Consider the following 23,824-nt stretch of genomic DNA (forward strand, 5'->3'; position numbering starts at 1 on the left):
TTTACATACATTCAAATTCATAAACATCTTAAAGACATCTAATAGATGTCTATTTGACATCTGATAGGAAATGTCCAATAGACTTATTGCAGATGAGCAAACTACGTACTGCAGATGTAAATGCAGAAGTCAAATAGACGTCTTCGAGATGTATGTGTGCTATCTGGGATATTACTTATTGGTAGCCTCACTGATAGCACACATACATCTCGGAGACGTCTATTTGACGTCTGCATTTACGTCTGCAAGACATCTGCGAGACGTAGTTTGCTCATCTGCAATACGTCTTGCAGACGTACGTGCGCAATCTGGGATGTTTTTGTCATGAGATCAGGTAGCGAGTATTTAGCGAGATCAGGTAGCGAGATGTAGGCTGGCACAAATGGCTTGGGTTTGACGAAAGCCCGCCTTCCGAAAAACAAAATGTGTTGTGATTGGTTAGCAGTCCCACTGCGTTGCGATTGGCGGAACAGCTTAGATGGCGTTTCAGTCCTGCCACACTCCTTCCCAAAGCAGCAAGTTCCGTGTACAACTGTTAGCACAAGTTAGATTAAAGTGATTCTTACGGTTTATATATGGATATTTTTCTTACACAAACACATTGGTTCGCTAAAGCCATGTGAGGCACTTTTTATTATGGATCGATGCACTTTATTGGACTTGTTTTGAACTGATGGAGAGAAACACTTGTCTATGACGTTCTGGGAGTGCCAGGATTATTTTAAATGTAACTCCGATTGCATTCGTCTGAAAGAAGGAAGTCTTATACACCTAGGATGCATGGAGGGTGAGAAAATAATACGCTACAGTAGTGTTGGTACTATCGTCAGTCTACAAGATCGCAGATACATGATATTTTCTTTATTGTGATATTTTATTTAATTATTTACATAATTAGCTCCAGCTCCAGCATAAGGCTAGTGAAGCTATCTACACTGTATGATGAATAAATCTCTTACCACACACTGCACCCGTCTATGGTGCAGCTCTGACGTGACCACCGATGATAGTCAATGCTTGTGTTTACATCAGCCGCCACTCCACATGTGTTTCGATCCTCTATACCGCACACGTCAACGGCGCGGCCCCAATACGGCGACTGGAGCAGATCGCTACTACTTTAGTCAATGCTTGCGTTTATGAATAAACATCCCAGAACCCAGAACCCAGAAAAGCATCCCAGAACCCAGAATGTCCATGCAACATCGCTAAAGTTAGGCTAATCCCCCACCTCGTTCCTTCCCACCTACCAACGATTCAAATTTCCATAGGCGTTATTTATTTGAATGATATTCTAATAGACTGCGTTGTGACATCATAGCATCCAGAAAACAAACGCTGTAGTCCAAAGGAGCAGTTCGTTGTAGTTCTTCAAAAGGGATTTTTAAAAACAAAATATCTCCTTTTGGAGTGGACTTTGAGATTTGTAGATGGTATTTAAGCCCAAACATATGCACCACACATAACCATTATTTTCGTGGTGTAAAGAACAATTCAATGGTATTAAGAATCTTTTTTTTTTTTAAATATAAAGAACCTTTTGTGCAATGGAAAGGTTCCAAGGTGATTAAAAGCTCTTCACTGAACTGTTATTTTTATGAGTGTCCCACTACTACAGTACAGCAGCCTCCAGTGATACTGTCACGGTGCATGGATCGGCTGCATTCTCAGGTCTCGTGATTTGGTGTCTTTCATGTGGTTTGTCATGCTCATTCGATTCAGCTGCTAATCAGTCCCCGCACCAGGTGTCACGCATTACCATCAGCTACATATACTCACCTCATTCTCTCCTTCCCTGTCTGATAGTTGATCCGGATTGTTGGACTGTCTTGTTGGTTTGTCTTGGTCTTGTTCTCGTTTGGATTGTTTATTTCGCCGTTGATCGTCACTGGATTTGTATTCATCACGGGAGATTCACGCCACGTCATCACCACCCATCAAGCCTCTGCGCCACCCAGCCGAGAGATACCATCATCACCACGGAGTTTTGTGTTCACTATATTTGTCTTCAATAAATATTTGTGTTCACTCTGCATTTGCTTCCACTCTCATTCATTCCCGTCACAGAACTATCAGACCACATCATGGAAGCAGCAGGCTCCACCCCACTCACAGCCGACGAAGCTTTGCTTCCTGCATCTCTCGGCTGGAAACCCAGGAGAAGAGCTCGGCGGATACTGGTACAGCGATCCGAGCTCTTGTGGCGCAGGTGTCCGAGCTTGCCCAGCGGACGCAACACTGGCAACTTCCCACTGCGCCAACCCCACCACCCATGCCGCCCGCCCATCGTGAACCATCCGGGGCTGCTCAGTCGCCCGAGCCCCGCCTTCCCCCACCGGAGCTGTACAGCGGTGAGCCGAACTTCTGCCGGGCTTTCCTCACTAGATGCTCCATGCATTTCTCTCTACAACCACGCACTTTTCCTAGTGAGGAAAGCAAGGTGGCGTTCGCGCTCACCCTGTTAACGGGGAGGGCGGCACTTTGGGGCACGGCGGTATGGGAGAACTAAGATCCGTGTTGTGCCTCGTTCTCGGCGCTCTCCGCCGAAATGAAGCGGGTGTTCGACCGCGCGGCCAATGGGAGGGAGGCCGCGCGGAGATTGACGGATCTCAGACAGGGGGAGAGATCCGTCTAAGACTTTTCTATCGAGTTTCGCACCCTAGCGGCGGAGTGCCGATGGAACGAGGAGGCGCAGTGGGACATGTTCCTGCATGGGCTGGCTGACCGCGTCCAACGCGTCCTACGCCCGCAGATCTCAACGGCCTCATCGATCTGGCGCTGCGGGTAGACGCTCGACTCTCCCGAGCCGAGCGGCGGTGTTTACCCGCTCGGCTTCCCCCTGGGGAGGGACCTCCAACTCGAGCCAGTGGCCATGACGTGGTCAGCCCGTTCGAGGATCACAAGCCCATGCAGGTGGGTCGAGCTCGGTTGACTCGGGAGGAGAGGGAGAGGCGGAGGTCTCAAGGCCTTTGCCTGTACTGCGGGGCGGCGGGGCATTTCGCCCTTAGCTGCCCAGTAAAAAGGGCCAGCCCGGCAGTAAGAATGGGGCTACTGTCGGGTGGGATCTCCGCTATCAAGTCCTCGTCCAGATCTACCTCCACACTCCTCCCGGTCAGGCTTAGATGGCAACGTTTGGACCTGCACTGCACTGCACTACTGGATTCAGGGGCTGAAGGTAATTTCATGGACTTTTCATTTGCTCATCAAAATCATGTTCCCCTCCTCCCCCTCACCAGTTCTATAGCAGTCCACGCACTCAATGGTCAGACGCTTCCCACCATCACCACCATCACGGAACCCATCACTCTCACGGTATCAGGTAACCACCGTGAGAGCATCTCCTTCTACATCCTGGACTCACCTCACGCACCCGTTGTTTTAGGTCATCCCTGGCTCATCAAACACAACCCCCGGATTGATTGGCAGCTGAAATCGGTGTCTGAGTGGAGCATTAAATGTCATGAGTCTTGTCTTGTGTCTGCCTGTCCGTCTGTATCTGAGTCTGTGTTGCAGGAGAAGACGGCGGATCTGTGTAACGTGCCCACGGAGTACCTCGACCTGAAGGAAGTGTTCAGTAAGTCTCGGGCTGCTTCTCTTCCTCCTCATCGTCCCTATGACTGTGCTATAGAATTACTGCCAGGTACGTCTCCGCCTAAGGGCAAGTTATACTCACTTTCTATTCCTGAGAGAGAGGCTATGGAGAAATACATTTCTGATTCTCTAGCAGCCGGGTTCATTCGACCCTCCTTTTCTCCAGCGGGGGCGGGGTTCTTTTTTGTGGGGAAGAAGGATGGATCTCTGCGACCTTGTATTGATTACCGAGGGCTGATTAATATCACGGTAAAGAATACCTACCCTTTGCCGTTGATATCTTCAGCCTTCGAGAGGTTGCAGGGAGCATCGATCTTCACTAAATTGGACTTAAGAAACGCTTATCATTTGGTTCGCATCAGGAGGGGAGATGAATGGAAGACCGCCTTTAATACCCCCAGGGGGCACTTTGAGTACTTGGTCATGCCCTTCGGCTTGTCCAACTCCCCAGGTGTCTTTCAGGCACTCGTTAATGATGTGTTGAGAGATATGGTCGATCAGTTCATATATGTCTACCTGGACGACATATTGATTTTTTCTTCTTCTCTCCAGGAACATGTTCAACATGCAGACGAGTGCTTCAGAGGCTGCTAGAGAATGGGCTTTTTGTCAAGGCGGAGAAATGCGACTTTCATGCACAGTCTGTTCCTTTTCTAGGGTACATCGTGTCGGCCGAGGGTATGCGCATGGATCCCGAGAAGATCAAGGCTGTGGTAGATTGGCCAAGTCCAGATTCCCGTAAGGCCCTACAAAGGTTTCTGGGGTTCGCCAATTTTTACCGGCGTTTTATTCGCAATTACAGCCAACTAGCCGCACCTCTGACTGCCTTGACCTCTCCCAGAACGGCGTTCAGGTGGTGAGACGCAGCGGAAGCTGCGTTTGCCAACCTCAAACGCCGCTTTGTTTCGGCCCCCATCCTTGTTACCCCTGATCCATCACGTCAGTTCGTGGTAGAGGTCGACGCGTCAGAGGTGGGGGTAGGTGCGGTGCTTTCACAGCGCTCACCCTCGGATGACAAGATGCATCCCTGCGCGTTTTTCTCTCATCGTTTGTCGCCAGCAGAGTCAAATTACGATATTGGTAACAGAGAGCTGTTGGCAGTCAAGCTAGCATTGGAGGAATGGCGTCATTGGTTGGAGGGATCGGGGGTACCCTTTATGGTTTGGACCGATCATAAGAACCTAGAATACATCAGAACTGCCAAAAGACTAAACTCTAGGCAGGCTAGGTGGGCACTTTTTTTCGGACGTTTTGATTTTACTCTTTCGTACCGCCCGGGTTCCAAAAATGTCAAACCCGATTCTTTATCTCGAATTTTTGACCACTCCGATCGCCCGTCCACTCCCGAGAGTATTTTTTCCGAGACACTTATTGTTTCTACTCTCAGTTGGGAGGTCGAATCGAAGGTTAAGACAGCCTTACATGGGGTAACGCCTCCGGCCGGTTGCCCACCTAACCGTTTGTTTGTGCCAGAAAGTCTTCGGTCCGAAGTTATCCAATGGGGTCATTGTTCCAATGTAGCATGTCATCCAGGGGTAAGTCGCACCTTACATTTGGTCAAGCAAAGATTTTGGTGGCCACTCATGGCTCGTGATGTTCGCAATTTTGTTTTGGCTTGCTCAGTTTGTGCCACTGGTAAGACTTCTAACAGACCTCCAGATGGGCTCCTACAACCGCTGCCAATCCCTTCGAGACCCTGGTCCCACATTGCGCTAGATTTTGTTACCGCCCTCCCACCCTCTCAGGGTAACACGGTAGTTTTGACCGTGGTGGACCGGTTCTCGAAGGCGGTTCATTTCATCCCCTTGCCCAAATTACCTTCAGCCAAGGAGACAGCGGTAGCAGTCATTGATCACGTCTTTCGGTTACATGGCCTCCCGACAGACGTGGTCTCTGACAGAGGACCCCAGTTTGTGTCCAAATTTTGGCGAGAGTTTTGTAAACTTCTGGGGGCCACTGTTAGTCTCTCTTCGGGGTTCCATCCTCAAAGCAATGGGCAAACTGAGAGAGCCAACCAAGATTTGGAGAGAACACTACGATGTATGGTCGCTCGAAATCCTTCCTCCTGGTGTCAGCAGCTGTCGATGGTGGAGTACGCACACAATGCCTTACCAGTGTCTGCCACGGGCCTTTCGCCATTTGAATGTAGTGTAGGGTACCAGCCACCAATTTTTCCCAGTCTGGAATCCGAAGTCGCGGTCTCCTCCACTCACGCCTTCGTCCAGAGGTGCCGTCGCACATGGTCCAGAGCCCGTGAGACTCTGGTCCAGGTGGGAGCGCGCACCAAGGCCAAAGCCGATCGCCACCGGTCGAGGCCTCCCGTATACGTCGTCGGTTCCAAAGTGTGGCTTTCTACCAAGAACATTCCTCTCCGATCCGTTTCGAATAAACTTGCTCCCAAATTTATTGGCCCGTTTTCTGTCACCAAAACCATTAGTCCGGTGGCAGTCCGCCTCAACCTCCCTCCAGCGTACAGGAGGATTCATCCCTTGTTCCATGTATCTAAAATTAAACCCGTATTTTTTGCTCGCATAAATCCGCCTGCCCCGGTTCCCCCACCGCCGCGGCTCGTAGACAGGGAACCAACATATTCGGTCAACCGTATTCTGGACTCTTGGCGGAGGGGACGCGGATTCCAGTACTTGGTGGACTGGGAAGGTTACGGTCCGGAGGAGAGAAGTTGGGTACCTGCTAGAGACATATTGGATCACTCACTTATTGATGAATTCAATCAACAGGTACAGGAGGCTGGGAACGTCAGGGGACGTTCCTAGGAGAGGGGGTAGGTACTGTCACGGTGCATGGATCGGCTGCATTCTCAGGTCTCGTGATTTGGTGTCTTTCATGTGGTTTGTCATGCTCATTCGATTCAGCTGCTAATCAGTCCCCGCACCAGGTGTCACGCATTACCATCAGCTACATATACTCACCTCATTCTCTCCTTCCCTGTCTGATAGTTGATCCGGATTGTTGGACTGTCTTGTTGGTTTGTCTTGGTCTTGTTCTCGTTTGGATTGTTTATTTCGCCGTTGATCGTCACTGGATTTGTATTCATCACGGGAGATTCACGCCACGTCATCACCACCCATCAAGCCTCTGCGCCACCCAGCCGAGAGATACCATCATCACCACGGAGTTGTGTGTTCACTATATTTGTCTTCAATAAATATTTGTGTTCACTCTGCATTTGCTTCCACTCTCATTCATTCCCGTCACAGATACAATCAGGTTGACAAGCTGTTTAAACATTTAATCACAATGAGAGAAAATATGTTTTGACAGTTGCTTGGTTTATATCTCTACAGCATCACAGTGAAATCTCATTGCTCCAAAATCCCTCACCACATGGCTGTACTTTACACATCATATCCATTCTGACTGCCTCAATTTGTGCGGCACACAGAATTTTGCTTCGGGTGAGACAACAAATTACTTACTGGAAATGTATTGCATCATGCCCGGAAAGGATGCAGTAAGCACTATAAATTAATAATTAATAGAGACTTGTTTGTGGGTGTTAGAAAACTGGTTTAAAGCTGCCGTGGTTTGTGTGATCCAACTGAGAATAACACCTACGTCTAAAGAAAGGGTGTCAAACTCACTTCCTGGAGAGCCACAGCCCTGCAGAGTTTAGCTCCAACCCCAATTAAACACACCTAATCCAGCTAATCAGGTCATTAAGGCTTATTTGAAAACTTTGTGGTTTGTGTGTTGGAGCAGGATTGGAATAAAACTCTACAGGGTTTGACACCCCTGGTCTAAAGCTATAATAAATGCCCTACCTGCTCAACTTTGACATCATAATCTCCTTGGACCTTCTTCCCACGGAAAATCTTCGCCCTGAAAGACAAAAAAGATATTCATGAATCATTTCATGTATGTTTGTAGTGTTATTCAATCAGTATATGCAAAAACAATTCAATATCATTTACAACCCTGCTGCTATAATGACTGGGAAAACAATCAAATAAACAAACTGCGTAATTGCAGAGTTGGCGGCTGGGAAATGACAGCAATGCAAACATCTGCTGTTTTAATGCAGATTTTGATACGTGTGTACATTTCTCGTTCATGTTTTCTTTCACTCTTTAACTTGTGTTTGGGTGTCATATGAGCAGTCGCAAAACAGGCCAGAGAAAATAGCTAAAAGTAGGAAAGAAGGCTATCTGTGTCTGGATGGACAGAAGGATATCTGGTGTGATCTGTGTCTTTAGCCCTCTTCATTACTGTACTAAAAAAGCAACACCGAAATCATTGGCTCACACTCAACATATCTTTCTAAACATCTCTCTTTGTTTTTGCATAATGTTCTAGCACATAATGCAATATTGTCAGTAAATGTGAAGCAATTACACGCTGACACAATTTCAGTATAAAAAGTTCCCATAATACGGGTCAGAAAAGATGTTTTCCCAGCAGCTGCGTCCATTGCATTGCTGGGTGCAGACCGACCAGAAACGATGACTGATTATGCAGTGCTGCCATCTAAAGGAAATACAACATAATGTCATTTCATACAGATGGCAGCATCCTCAACGCACAAATTCATTTAACACTGATTCAGGAATGTTTTTTTGCACAATACAACTAAGAAAAATAAACAAAGTTGTTTAATGTCCACTGCCAGTAAGGCATGCTGTTAGCACCATTCGGTGGATTTTAATTTTGGCAGCAGTGAAAGCAAAACACCTGTGTCTCATCAAACAGAAGCTGTGTGGACCAAATTAGAAACAATCCCAAAGTGCAAAACCAACAATGATGAGTTTTCCATGCTATAGTGAGATGAAACGCTATGAAATCATGATTATAGCGACCAAAATGAACACAGTACTGTTAAAATGTGCTGGAAATGTTTAAAAAGTAGATACACACACTCAAATCACCAAGTTTCATATCAAAAGACCAACAAACAACAAATAAAATTAGCAATTATGCACTTTTTGTTTTCATAAACATTAAATAACATTTATGGCCGAGTTTTAAACATACAAAAATATTGACTGGGTGACTTAAAACAAAGTATTCATCCTCTAACATAAGTGTTATTGCACACACATTAATGCACATTAGCTTGTTGTCTATCTAACCTTAAGGCAAGAGACACTGCAGGTAAACAGGGTAAAAAATGAACCAATAGTTATCGCCTTACTTACCCAGTTGATTGATTACATTGAAAATTGCAAAAAAAAAAAAAAATTGTATTACAAGTTTTCTAAAATGTTAGGTTTAAATATGCAAATGAACATTATTTAATGAAATATGCATACATACTAATTTGCATACATTTCTAGTACAAAAATCTAAACACTGGATGAAGTCAGTTTCAAAATTCTTGTTAAATATTATTTTGACATATTAAAGTCAAATGTTTTTACAGAGGGAATTTTGGGAATCTCATTTTGTCACTCCATAATTCAGAAAATACTTACAACAGACAGAAAACAATACATTTTCACTATTTTTGGGGAATAAAATGTTGTATATAAAAAAGCAAATTATATATGGACAAATCCCTCTGTAAAAGCCTTCAGGATATAGACAGGAATAAAAATGTCAAGTTTGTGTAACAATCAGTCCACTGAGACGGCGAGATGTGATGAACCCAAGTGCAGTTTTATTAAATCCAAAGTGCAAACATACAAACGATAATCCAAATGATAATCCAAACAGTAATCCAAACAGTGACGTGACTTGACTTGAAACAAACAGACTTGACTTGACTTGACATAAACAGACTTGACTTGACTTGGCTTGAACAGACTTGGCTTGAAACAGACTTGAAATAGACAAACACTCACCAAACAGCAGATTACAACTTCATTACGCGACAATGAACAATGAAACAGAAGGCCTATTTATATGAAACAATACAGGTCACATGACACAAACAAACCAATGGAAAACAAGGAACAAGACCATAGCAACAAATGCAACCAATCAGAACAAGAAACATGGAACAAAGGGACCAATAAGGAATACACAAGGGAAGCAAGACACAACAGCATGAAATGATTACATAATAAAAGACATGAAAACATGAACATGAAACAAAACCCCAAAACAAAACCCAAACCACCCATTACATTTCCCCCCCTCTAAGGGCGGCTCCAGACGCCCTAAAACACCACCCAAAACAAAACCCAAAAGTGTCCAGGAGGGTGGTGGAGCAAAGACAGTTTGTGGGGGTGGGACGGTGGGCCGGGTCCATGCAGGGGAACAGGATCAGAGTTAGGGCCTAGACCTTGGAGCCGAGGCAGACAGTGGAGCAATGGAGGTCCTGGGGCGTGGGGTAATAGCAGACAGTGAGGCAGTAGAGGACCTGGGCCGTGGAACAGAGGCAGACAGTGAAGCACTGGAGGACCTGGACCATGGAGCTGTGGCAGACAGTGGAAACTTGGAGGACCTGGGACGTGAAGCAGTAGCAGACGGTGAATCAATGGAGGTCGTGGGCCGTGGAGCAATGGCAGATGGTGTAACACTGGAGGACCTGGGCCGTGAAGCAGAGGCAGACTGTGGAACATTGGAGGGCCTGGGGCATGGAGCAATGACAGACAAATAAGCTCTGGAGGACGTGGGCCATGGAGATATGGCAGACAGTGGAACAATGGTGGACCTGGACCGTGGAGTGATGGCAGACAGTGAAGCTCTGGAGGATCAGGGCCATGAAACAGTGGCAGACTGTGGAGTAGTGGAAGCCATGGCGGGGCAGGCAGAGCAGGAAGCCATGGCGGAGCCGGCAGAGCAGGAGGCCTTGGCGGTGCAGGCAGAGCGTGAAGCCTTGGCGGAGCAGGCAGAGCAGGAAGCCTTGGCGGTGCAGGCAGAGCAGGAGGCCTTGGCGGTGCCGGCAGAGCAGGAGGCCTTGGCGGAGCAGGCAGAGCGTGAAGCCTTGGCGGTGCAGGCAGAGCAGGAAGACTAGGCGGCGCAGGCAGAGCAGGAAGCCTTGGCGGTGCAGGCAGAGCAGGAGGCCTTGGCGGTGCAGGCAGAGCAGGAAGACTAGGTGGTGCAGGCAGAGCAGGAAGCCATGGCGGAGCCGGCAGAGCAGGAAATCCCGCTATGGACGCCGCCTCGGTAAGAGGCATGGGCGCAGCGGGTTCGTGGACAGACGTGGCCTCTGGAACGCAGTGAGCAGCCCACACACTTAAAATGGCGATGGCCATCACAGGCAGCGCAGTGGATAGAGGGGGGCCCACCAGGCTAGTGGGTGTGTGGCTTGGGAGCGTTGGCTCTGCGGGTATGCCTGCAGCCCGTACTGACATTAAAGGAGGGTCCAATATGCTGGCAATCAAGACCTGATGAGGCTCTGAAGGATAAATTGAGGCTTGGCATGGCTCTGGCGTGGCGGCCATCTTGGCCGGGGACTCTGGTGTGGCGGCCATCTTGGCCGGGGACTCTGGCGTGGCGGCCATCTTGACAACAGGCTTAGGGATGGCAGCCATCTTGGGTGCAGACTCTGGCATGGCAGCCATGATGGTTGAAGGCTCTGGAAGGGCAGTCATGACAGGTGTAGACTCTGGAGCAGCAGCCATCTTGTGAACAGGCTTTGGGATGGCGGCCATCTTGTAAGCAGACTCTGGAATGGCGGCCATGACAGGTGCAGACTCTGGAGCGGCAGCCATCTTGTGAGCAGGCTTTGGGACGGCGGCCATCTTGTGAACAGGCTCAGGCGTGGCGGCTATCTTGTGTAGTGGCTCTGGAAGGACAGCCATCTTGTGAATATTCTCTGGAGCGGCAGCCATCTTGTGAACAGGCTCTGGGATGACGGCCATGACAGGTGTAGACTCTGGAGCGGCAGCCATCTTGTGAACAGGCTTTGGAATGGCAGCCATCTTGGGTGCAGACTTTGCGTGAGTAGGCCCTGGAGTGGCAGGCTTGGGGTGAGCAGGCCCTGGAGCGGCAGGCTTGGCATGAGCAGGCCCTGGAGCGGCAGGCTTGGCGTGAGCAGGCCCTGGAGCGGCAGGCTTGGCGTGAGCAGGCCCTGGAGCGGCAGGCTTGGCGTGAGCAGGCCCTGAAGCGGCAGACATGACGTGAGCAGGCCCTGAAGCGGCAGACATGACGTGAGCAGGCCTTGAAGCGGCAGACATGACGTGAGCAGGCCCTGAAGCGGCAGACATGGAGTGAGCAGGCCCTGAAGCAGCAGACATGGCGTGAGCAGGCCCTGAAGCAGCCGACATGGCGTGAGCTGGCTGTGGCTTGGCAGACATGACGTGAACAATACCAGACATGATGGTGGGGACGTGAAAGCACTCTGATGGTGTGGGTACTGTGGGATTGTGGGGTTCTTCATCTACAACCCCCACAGTAAAATGTGAACCAGCCAGCAAAAGAGCATGATCAATATACTGTTCAAGAGTCCAGTGTATTTTTCCTCCAGGAAGCCATAAGCGAACGGGATCATTCAATCCCACTCTAAAAATGTCCTTGAGCACCACGTCATTAAAACCCACTAAGTGGCACAGTTCACAAAAGTCCTGCACATACTTTTCGATCGCCCTGTCGCCTTGACGAAGGCAGAGGAGGCGCGAAACTGCTGGGTTCATGATTGGCGGTCGCGTATTCTGTAACAATCAGTCCACTGAGACGGCGAGATGTGATGAACCCAAGTGCAGTTTATTAAATCCAAAGTGCAAACATACAAACGATAATCCAAATGATAATCCAAACAGTAATCCAAACAGTGACGTGACTTGACTTGAAACAAACAGACTTGACTTGACTTGACATAAACAGACTTGACTTGACTTGGCTTGAACAGACTTGGCTTGAAACAGACTTGAAATAGACAAACACTCACCAAACAGCAGATTACAACTTCATTACGCGACAATGAACAATGAAACAGAAGGCCTATTTATATGAAACAATACAGGTCACATGACACAAACAAACCAATGGAAAACAAGGAACAAGACCATAGCAACAAATGCAACCAATCAGAACAAGACACATGGAACAAAGGGACCAATAAGGAATACACAAGGGAAGCAAGACACAACAGCATGAAATGATTACATAATAAAAGACATGAAAACATGAACATGAAACAAAACCCCAAAACAAAACCCAAACCACCCATTACATTTTGGTGTGTGTAAGTGCTACTGAAGTGGAGATTTATGGCTAATTGTAGGAGAAATAACACATTTTGAGAAAATGGCCTTTAAAAATATGTATTGTAATAGAAAGCTATTGACACAAATAGATAAAGTGCTATAAAACAAAACACTTAATAGTGTCTTTTGGATGTTTTCTTTCTACTAGTCTGAAAAAACACTTTGTGAAAGAACAAAAAGCTCAAAATCTTAAAACTGCGTTTTTGCCTGCAATGTCTCCCCTTAAGATTTATAACAAATCTATTGATTGAATTTTCACATTTTTCTCAACACAACTGGCAGACAGGTTGAATGAAAATGTAAATCCACTGTCAGGACAGCAGGTGGCGCTTATGGAACAGCAGAAATAATCCAGTAGCCGTATCCTTATTCTTCAGCGTGGAAGTAGGCCTATGAGTAAAACTTCCAGTTCCATAGAAGAATAATAGGATGTAGTAAACAACAAGTTCTCACTGGTCAGGACCCCTTGGTGTCACTTTTTGATGCTCAGGGTATCCCTTTAGCGCAACTTAAGACGTGCAATGTTCTCCATTTTTTTTTGTTGTTTACATTATGCATCATATTTAATGGTTTGCATGCATTTATTGCAGATATTTTGGAGCACCTAACTCTACCCCTGCCCTAAACCTACCCACTTCTGAAGAATATAAAACACACAACAGGCAAATAAAAGTACAGTGACAGGTATTTATTGCTAAAACTGACCATAAAAAGCAGTATAAACGTATTACAAACAATATCCGATATCTTTATGCGAAGAACAGAGTAAATCCTAAAGTTTTAATCGCTGAAGATGATCTCACTTCCGCACATACCACATTCAAAAAGATACTCCCGAACTTGTTTAGCATGACGCAATCGGTCACAAAACACACAAGACCCAATCACAACCAAAGCTGACCTAACATTTCTTATGGTGGCAATTTTTTAATTTGTGGACGGACTGAAAGCTTTACGTAAGCTTTACAAAGGATAGATACAGCGATTGTGTCTTCTCTTACAAATAAATTGTTTTGCATTAGAGGAATTGGGATATTAATACTTTTTAACTAAATTGTGACTATAGTTGTATCTGCCTGTTTATCCTGTGTTTTATATTGACAAATGGTTAGGTTTAGGGGCAGGAGTCGGGTTATGTGCTCGTAAATGTATAAATAATGTAATGCAAATAAAATGATTGTGACTGTTTACATTGAAAAACCACACCCCAAGATGCAATAATGGCAATATTATTGCCCAATATGTAATTTAATCATGACGATCAAATTCCCAATGCCTTTCGCATCAGCATATTGACGCCAAAGGTTTCTTATTTAAAGCAGTGTAGGACCCTGCATGTCTAAAACTTAGGTTAAAGGGGTACCCTATGCGTCAAAAAGTGACACCAAGGGGTCCTGACCAACCATCAATATGTGACAAGTTGGAGTGAGAATGTGTTGCAGTAAACGGTAAAATTGTTTGCACTACAAACCAATATGTTCATTATTAAGATAATACATAAAAATAACATGATAACACACCAATTTGCAAAATCAAGCAGCAAAACTAGCTGTTTTGTATGGTCAAAAATAGCTGGACGTGGATGAGCCCGGAAGCCAGACCCATAAAACAAGGTGGATACATTAGATATACAGTATGTCACAAAAGTACACCCCTCACATTTCAGCAACCATTTTAGTATATCTCCTCAAGGGACAATACTTTAGAAATGACACATGGTGCTTCTCCACCTTATACTTGAGGATGCCCCACAGGTGCTAAATAGGGTTCAGGTCTGGAGACATACTTGGCCACCCCATCACCTTCAGCTTCCTCAGCAAGGCAGTTGTCATCTTGGTGGTGTGTTTGGGGTCATTATCATGTTGGAAAACTGCAGGAATCCCTGTTTCCCTCAATGAACTGCAGCTCTCCAGTACCAGCAGCACTCATGCAGGCCCATACCATGATGCTACTGTAGCCCTAAATAACTTAGAGACTCCCCCCCCCCTTCAAATTTAGAATTTTGTCCACCTGGAAATAATGACAGTTCATGTGACAGTTTAATTGTATTCTGTTGAGAGTAAAATTACTTGTTTAACGCAGGTTCGTCAGCAAGGGGGCGCCCACGCTTTGCGCTAGTCATCAGTAGTAGAATAATGAAGAAATAGTATTCATTACGTGATGAGCTTCGTGGTAGACGCAACAGATGCGCTCCTTGCTTAACCTGTCTCTTTTCTATCTTTTCTAACAGGTACGCTGATAATTATTACTCTAATAACACTCAACAGTAAACTGTGAGTCGAATTTCTGAACTGAAATGGTGAAAATGCGGAATTTGACCGTGATTAAGAGCGTCAAACCCAAAATGCCGAATGAGTGTTAAAAATAGTAACTTTTAACGTGAGATGTGAATGTCTAAATATACAGATAGTTTAGAAAAGCAAGCAAAATGAGGCATGATGATAAACTGTTTAGATCTTTACAAACATGGATTAGTTATAGTGACGGGTAGCGAGAGTTAAGATTACATATGAACATGTAAAGACCCCATTTAGTGTGGCTCTGTCAGTTATTACGATTAAAAGAACATCCTTAAAATACACTTAATAAGAAAACAAGTCAGATTGAGTTGCAAAATGCTGTTATTTTTCATTTGTTAGGTTTCCAGAAAAAACAGTTAAAATCTCGTTCATGCAAGAAAGTCAGTTCATTAGCGTATTTCATAGAAGATTAAAACTGATTAAAAAGAGTATTAAAACAAATCCAGATAGTTATCATTGCAGTTATGTGAAAATACACTAAATAGTTATTCTTGTAATTGTTTATAGAGTTTATATTACTCACTGTATTCAGAGTAAAGGAGGCTGTGACGCTTAAATTATGTTGTTGTAATACTTTTCCTTTATGCTATGTGAGAGTGAGCATGGTACACATTCAAATCTATTTGATGAAGATGATCATTGATTTAGAGCAGATATTTTTGAGTGTGGTTTAAAGAGTAAAATGTCAAGTGTCATATATCTGCATTAACATCTGCTTTATAAGACTTTTTTTTTGTTTCTAATTCTCGAAAGTGTCTGATGTATAGTGAAGAAATAGTATTCATTACGTGATGAGCTTCGTGGTAGACGCAACAGATGCACTCCTTGCTTAACCTGTCTCTTTTCTATCTTTTCTAACAGAAAATAAATGTGTTGCTCTAAGAACGGACTTCGCATCTTTCTTGGAAGTGTAACACTACCACCACCATGCTTGACTGAGGGCAAGACACAATTTTCTTGGTACTCCTCACCAGAGCATCGACACACATGCTGGACACAATTTTAGCCAAGCAAGTTTATCTTATAGTCTCATCAGACCACAGGACATGGTTACAGTAATTAATGCTCTTGGACAGGTTGTCTTCAGCAAACTGTTTGCAGGCTTTCTTGTGAGCCAGCTTCAGATGAGGCTTCCTTCTGGGACAACATCTATGCAAACCAACTTGTTCTGAGCACTGACAAGCTTACCTTCTACTTCTGCAACCTTTATAGCAATGCTGGCAGCACTCATGTATCTGTTTTTTGAAGCCAGGTTCTGCACCTGACGCACAGAACGAGTGCTAAACTTCGTTGATCGATCCTTGCAAGCCCTGTTCTGAATGGAACCCATCTTGGAAAACCTCTGTATGACCCTGACCACTGTAGTGTAACTCAGTTTCAGGGTGTTACTGAACCTCTAATAGCCTTGGCCATCTTTGTGGAGAGCAATAATTCAAATTCTCAAATCCTCAGAGAGTTCTTTGCCATGAGATGCCATGTTGAACATCCAGTGGTCAGTATGAGAGAATTGTACTTAAAGCACCTAATTTTAACTGCTGTAATACAAGATACACAACTTTGTATGGTCCTGTCAAGCAGACAAAAACATAAACATGATGAATAGGACATCTGGCTTTGCATGGTAAACAACATACTGCTGTTATCACTTAGGGTGTACTGACTTTTGTTGCCAGCTATTTTGACAATAATGGCTGTATGTGGATTATTGTCAGTGGACAGTAAAGCTATACTGCTATACAAGCTGCACATTGACTACTCTAAAATATATCCAAGTTTCATTTCTACACTAAGATATACTAAAATGGTTGCTGAAATGTGAGGAGTGTACTAACTTTTGTGAGATACTGTAAATTGCATTATGCTCAGTGTTGATACCGTCAGGAAAACAAAAATAAACAGGAGTGATGCCAGTTTCTCACTAAGGCATGTAGCCTATCACTATTTCCATTTTTTCTCACGTTGGTTAATACAACCAGCCAAACACCTAAACAGCACAGTAGAAATCACATGGCAATGCACTAAAAACCATTCAGAGCACCTTATTAACCACAAAGTGTTCCCAAGTAACCAATCATAACAACCTAGTAACCGATTAGCAAAAGAAAGCACAAAACAGCATAGCAACCACATAGCAACAGCCACCCACTTCACTCCATCATCACTGTGAAAGTTCTGCTTCGATAAGCATCATTCAGGAGTATCAGCACTCTAATACTAGGCTATGCATGTGCTTTTTTCTATGTCAGCAGTAGCATTTGTGAGTAAATGAATAAATAAGATAGCAGCTGTCTGTTAGAGAACAGACTGGCTGCAGGCAAACACTAATAAATGTTGTCATGAAATGCAAAAGAATTCCCAGACCTGCAAGGAAGAAAGGCATACAGCTGCTATAGGCCTGCGCAATGAACAAGAGCGCTACACTGCCAGAGAATATGAATGCAAGCAACTATCCACCTTATTCTTCAGTACTGTAAGATATAAAATAATATCGTAAGACACCAACTTGCAATCAGGCAGCAAAACAAGCTGTTTTGTACAGATAAAAATAGCTGGATGCAAATGAGACCAGAAGCCAGACATGAAGAAACATGAAGAAAAAGCTGGATAAGCTCTTTAAAATAACACTTTCAAAAGTGTGATGTCACGGCAGTGCCATAGAATCATAATTTTTGGTTCCTCAAAGAACCTTTAAGTGAATAGTTATTAACATTTTAATAATCTAAAGAACATTTTTGATGGACCTATCAATGCCAATAAAGAATTGCTTTTGTGTCGAGTGTCGAGAACGCTGCAGTGATGCCAAAGGACACTCTTACCATATGTGACCGCTGCCATATAGAGTATAAAGTCACGACACAAACGCTACAGTCCTGCACTAATCATGGCGTTCATGACCAGTGAACCTTCACAGTCGCCGCTTCAGCGAACACTGCCTCCATAAACTACAGGGAGTCTGGCTACAGTCAGAAAAACAGCTCTGCTTTATTAACTTTAGACCGCTTTTAGAATGAAGCGCAAAAAGAAACCAAATGCAAGTTTATTAAGAGCAACACGAGAATGAAAAGGGTTTAGGTTTCCTTTTTTTTATCATCAGCTTACAGTAAAATCACTACGATAACAACTTTGATCAATTATTACTATTAAATGCTCAGATGTGGACTTGATGCTAATGATTAACACAACCTTTTCAGAATTGTAATGGTGAAATATAATGACAAACAGCACATTTTCTTCAGAAAACGTCAAAGTTGGTTCACTATTGTTTTATTTCATTTCAATTCATTGTAAATCCTCTACATTTTCCAGTCCACTAAAATGAACTACTAGAAACTACATCTGTAACTGATCATAATGTTTCCACTAGAAACAGCGTTCTTGTACTAGTATCACAAAATGAAGAGGAGCCAGTGAGCAATAAAACAGTCTTGACAGCAGTTATTAATCATTCAGGTCAACCCTGCCATTGCTCCTAACGTAGTTGTTTGATGGTGCGCTCAAGGAGTCCTGCTGAACATTTGGTAATTAAGTCATTATTTTTTCCTGCAGGCTGGCGGAGGAAAACCACAAGAAAAATGGGAAGGAAAGGTTGTCGGTTTTTCTTTCTGGTCCATTGCCAATTCAGCAGAAGCGGACAGCTCTTTGCTAAAAGTGGAGATCTGAGCTCATTGCCATACTGGAATATTCTGGATTTTTCTTTCCAGAAAGCAAGTGATTAAAGAGCACAGTCGAGCAGAACAAGCATGCTATGAATACACATTGATACTCTTTAACAGACTGACAGTAAAAGGAACTTGTAGGTCAAAAACTCTTCTGATAATAGTTTTGTGAAAAAAGGGGTAATAATGCCTTTGAAAAAAAAAGAAGCCACCAATCTTCAAAATGCGAGGGTTATTTACTTAAAATTAGCAACATCTGAAATACTTCTTTAAATGAAATTCCAGGCCTTCTTTTATTACAATTGTGCAGGAGAATTTATTCTATCTAGGCACATTGAAAATACGTTCCTCTATATACATTTCTGCAAAACTGAAAAATTGCACATATATGTACAAATCACTGCAGTTTCCAGTTGAAATGAACACTAGAGGCAGTAAAACTCCAACAACTTTTAATAAATTTCACACAAAGAATGATTTACAGGTACAGAGTTCTTCTCCTGTGTGATTTGAAAATGGATACTTTTGAACGTTGTTGTCACATATACAGCTTCATATGCATTAGTTTTCCAATTCAGGAGGTTTGCTCAGTAACTCTCACAATACGGTGTTGCACTTGAGAAATTAACTCTGGTACGAACCCTGTAAAAATATGTCTTGACAAAACAGCTCAAATATGCAAAAGGAAGTTAAAATAGCACTGCTCTCTGGACATTTCACTTTAAAAACTGCTGTGAAACGTGCATAAGGTACGTAATTACGGTGTTGCAGAAATGCATATAGAGCCATGTATTTTCATAAACCTGGGTTGAATTTATTTTAATCTACACTCTTAAAAATAAAGATGCTTCATGAAGCCATAGAAGAACCTTTTTTGTCTAAATGGTTCCATAAAGAACCTTTAACATCTGTAGAACTTTTTTTTTTTTTTACAAAAGGTTCATTGGGCGATAAAAGGTTCTTCAGATTATAAAAAGGTAAGAAAGAGATGATTCTTTAAAGAACCTTTGACTGAATGACTCTTTGTGGAACCAAAAAATAGTTCTTCAATGGCGTCGCCGTGAAGAACATTTAAAGTACCTTTATTTTTAAGAGTGTATGTGATTTGATGGATACAAGGGTACAGAGCCTATCCTGCCTATGCGCAAAATATGCAAGCTGTGTAAGGCCCCCAAAACACCAGGGGGCCCTCTTGCCCTTTAAAGATGATTTAATTTTTGTTTTGTTTTTGAATTTGGCTGGCGATTATGAAAACATGAATGTTCATTTCCTTTAATGTGGTGTGCTTTCGCCCTTTCTAGGTAAAAATCAGTCAAATCATCTGACGTCGATGTCGTATAGTCTCTGGCTCAAGACTAAAAAAACTAGTTGAAAGCATACCGAGCCGTGGAAGAGACACTGTTTCTCAACCCCTTTTGTGAGCGTGATTCAAAATGGAGTGAAACACAGACAAATACGTTTCATTCATTTATTCATAACCACTCATCCCCCATACCCCGCAACTCCCCTGTCACAGTTTTCAAATTTCATTAAAACAATTACTTGCTGTTACTCTATTGGGTATTTTAGAACAACTGGAGCAATGTATTGACCAGAAGCAGAGCTATCAATTTTATCATTGAATCTGTGTATGTGATGGCAAATAATACTAAAAAATGATGTGACAGCAGCAATAAAAACAGCATCAAGCTTGTTTCAAGCTGCAGGGTGTCCCTTAGCAAAAAGGGCATATTTCCCCACCCAGTTTTCACCCTCTGAAAAGGGAAAGCGATTTGATGCCCTCCTCTGCGTCACTGCAGCTTACCAACAGCAGATAAAAGAGGGATACTAATAAGCGTCGACTCCTTTGATCTTGTCATTTGATAGAGCAGCTGCCATCATTTCTGTATACGAATGAGCAGAGGAAGTGTCCCAGTGAGCCAGAGAATCTCATCTGTGCTCTGGATGAAGTGTCAGTATTACTGCTGCTCATGGAACTATTCTGAGGAGTCAAAAAGGATGTGTTTGTATAAGAAAAAATATCCATATTTAAAACTATAGCTTCCACTGTCATTTGTGCATCACAAAAGAGTAACGTTCCAGCAGATAATAGGACATAGGCGAATGTGGAAGTGCAGTGAAGAGAGCAAAACAAAACACTGGTCATAAATTAAAAGTACAAAACCAGGATTTGTAAAGAAAAACGTATATTATTTTAATATAAGCCAAGAGCAGACTGGTTTTCCTTTGCTGTAAACAAAAGTTGGTTCTTGCAAGACTAGCATATTCTCACCAGAGCTTACGCTACACAAATGTCCTACACTCTTAAAAATAAAGGTGCTTCACGATGCCATAGAAGAACATTTTTGTCTAAATGGTTCCATAAAGAACCTTTAACCTCTGAAGAACTTTTTTGTTTCACAAAAGGTTCTTTGTGGCAAATAAGGTTCTTCAGATTCTAAAAAGGTAAGCAAGAAATGGTTCTTTAAAGAACCTTTGACTGAATGGTTCTTTGTGGAACTAAAAATGGTTCTTCTATGGCATTGTTTGAAGAACCATTTGAAGCACTTTTATTTTTAAAAGTGTATGTCATCTCCTGGAATGCCACTCTCTCGTGAACTCACATGCGACAGTTATTTTTCTTACACTAACACATCAATTCATTTCAGAAGGCCTTTATTAACCCCCTAGACTGTGTGGAGCACTTTTTATGATGTATGGATGCAGTTTTTGGGGGTTCTAAATCTTCAAACCCATTCACAGCCATTATAAAGCTTGGAAGAGCCAGGACATTTTTTTAATATAACTCTGATTGTATTCGTCTAAAAGAAGAAAATCATATGTAGTACACCTAGGATGGATTGAGGGTGAGTAAATCATGGGGTATTTAAAATTTTTTTAGTGAACTATCCCTTTAATGTGTACAGAACTGAACCAAACAACTAGTTAACCTCATCAGAGGGGTGCGAGACTCATTTATGCTGCCAGATCTTGCTAGAAAAAAAAACAGTAAACAAAAACAAACCCATAATCAACCTAAACAAAACCTTTTTTTTTTTTAGGTACAGTATTGTGAAGGTGATTCAGACATTGGTATGCAGGTATTCTTAGTGAGTTGTTAGGTGGTTTAGATATGGGACTTCAGTTTGTTTTATTGCTTCAGGCGCACAGCATTTGAATTGCTTAGTAAAATAACTGCACACTTCTCAACAAGCCACAGGATTTAAGATTCATGTCTACAACAAAACAACATTACATGCTGGAATATAATAAGAGTTGGTTTGTGCAAATGCATAAGCAATAGTAACAGTGGCACTTGCAAATAAGGTCTCCACTGAGACTGCTTTCTTTTTTAATGAGTAAGTATTGTTCTGAAACAACTCGCCAATGCAAATCCAGCCCTTCAGTTCTGTTAAAGCTACTCCATTATTTCTGTTTTTATGTTTTATTCATTTCAATCAATGTTGAGTATAAAATTGCTCAGAGCAGCTGAAGTGCAGTCTAATCAGTGCCCTTAAAAAGTACATCCAGTAATGGGAAGCCAATCAATGCCGTTAACAGCCACTATGTCTGCAGTGCGACCTGCCAGCAAGCATTCATATCTTCTATTGAGAGATTCTGGGCTCACATTTGAGAACAAGGACACAACATGCACTTCCTGTCTCTAACCACTGCAGAATTTATGATGACACTTTTGGGACAGTACTTTTAAAGGTGAAACATTTAACAGTAAAGAGTTTCTACAGCACAGACTCCAATTATCAGACCTGCAAGAGATTTTTTTCATGCTCAGCGTCTGTTCGTCATTCTGCCCGCGGCTATGACGAGAGTGCTAATGAATGTTACACATCATCTCTCCACGCACACCAGTATGTCATTATCTAAGTATACATAACACAATATAAAACAATATACATCTTAGGGTTTTAAGGTTTTGAAAGATTATTTTGACTGACTGTCTGTCTGTTTGTTGCTTAATGACACGCAAAGCTTGATGCTTTAGCTTCATTTGGAACAATTTTCCTTGATAGAAAACAACAAACTGGTACTTTTTTTGTCTAAAACATAGAGTGCCTTGCAAAAGTATTCATAACACTTCTTTTATGGCATGTTTTGTTATGATGCTGCCTTATGTTAAACTGTTTTAAATGACCTTTTCCCCCACATCAATCTACACTCCATGCACCATAATGACAAAGCAAAAATGCATTAATTAAAAAAATTAAAAAATAAGTGAAACAAGTACATTGCATAAGTATTCATACCCTTAACTCAGTATTTAGCTGAAGCACCTTTACAGCCTCAAGTCTTTTTGGGTATGATGCAACAAGATTTGCACATCAATTCAATTCAATTCAATTCAAGTTTATTTGTATAGCGCTTTTCACAATATGAATCGTTGCAAAGCGCTGTACAAAAGTTTAGGCTACTACAATATATCAACATTTGGCAATTATTTACCATTCCTCACCTCACCTCTTCACCTCTCAAGCTCTGTCAGCTTGGATGAGGTCTGGCAGACATTTTCAGGTTTCTCAAGAAATGTTTGATTGGGTTCAAGCCCAGGCTGTGGCTGGGCCACTTTTGCTTTGAGCTTAGGGTCATTGTCCTATTGAAAGGTGAACTTTCTGCCCAGTCTGAATGCTCTGGACTGGGTTTTCATTAAGGCTATCTCAATATTTTGGTGCATTGAGCTTTTATTCTACTCTGACATATCCCTCAGTCTCTGCCACTACCCTTTACTTTTGGGATGGTACATGCAGGTGATGAACAGTGCCTGGTTTCTTTCAAACATGATGCTTGGAAGTGAGGTTCATCAGACCCAACACCACATAATCTAATTTCTCACAGTCTGAGGGTCCTTTAGGTGCTTTTTTGCAAATTCCAAGTGTGTTTTCATGTGTCTTCACCTAGGAGAAAATTGAGTCTGCAAAACTACCTTAGAGCCCAGATCAATGGAGTGTTGCAGTGATCTTTGTCTTTCTGTAGGTTTCTCCCACCTGCATATATGATCATGGAGCTCAACTATCAGGTTCTTGGTCACGACTCTAGTCAAGGCCCTTCTCTATCAATTGCTAAGTTTGGCCAGAAAGCCAGCTTTAGGAAGAGTTGTGGTTGTTTCAAGCTTCTTCCATTAAGGCTAGGGGAGACTACCTGCTTCTGTGAAACTTCAATGCATCAAAATTTA

At 43.1% G+C, this 23,824-nt stretch overlaps 1 protein-coding gene across 1 annotated transcript in view; it reads right to left on the reverse strand.

Moving 5' to 3' along the window:
- syn2b (synapsin IIb) overlaps positions 1 to 23,824 on the reverse strand; it is a 152,655-nt gene that overhangs the window by 89,560 nt on the left and 39,271 nt on the right. The window contains exon 2 of the mRNA XM_073825999.1: positions 7,374 to 7,431. Coding sequence (XP_073682100.1) covers positions 7,374 to 7,431 — 58 coding nt within the window. The remainder of the gene's footprint in view (positions 1 to 7,373; positions 7,432 to 23,824) is intronic.

The sequence above is a fragment of the Garra rufa genome, chromosome 20, assembly GCF_049309525.1.
Source record: "Garra rufa chromosome 20, GarRuf1.0, whole genome shotgun sequence".
In the NCBI taxonomy this organism is placed as follows: Eukaryota; Metazoa; Chordata; class Actinopteri; order Cypriniformes; family Cyprinidae; genus Garra; species Garra rufa.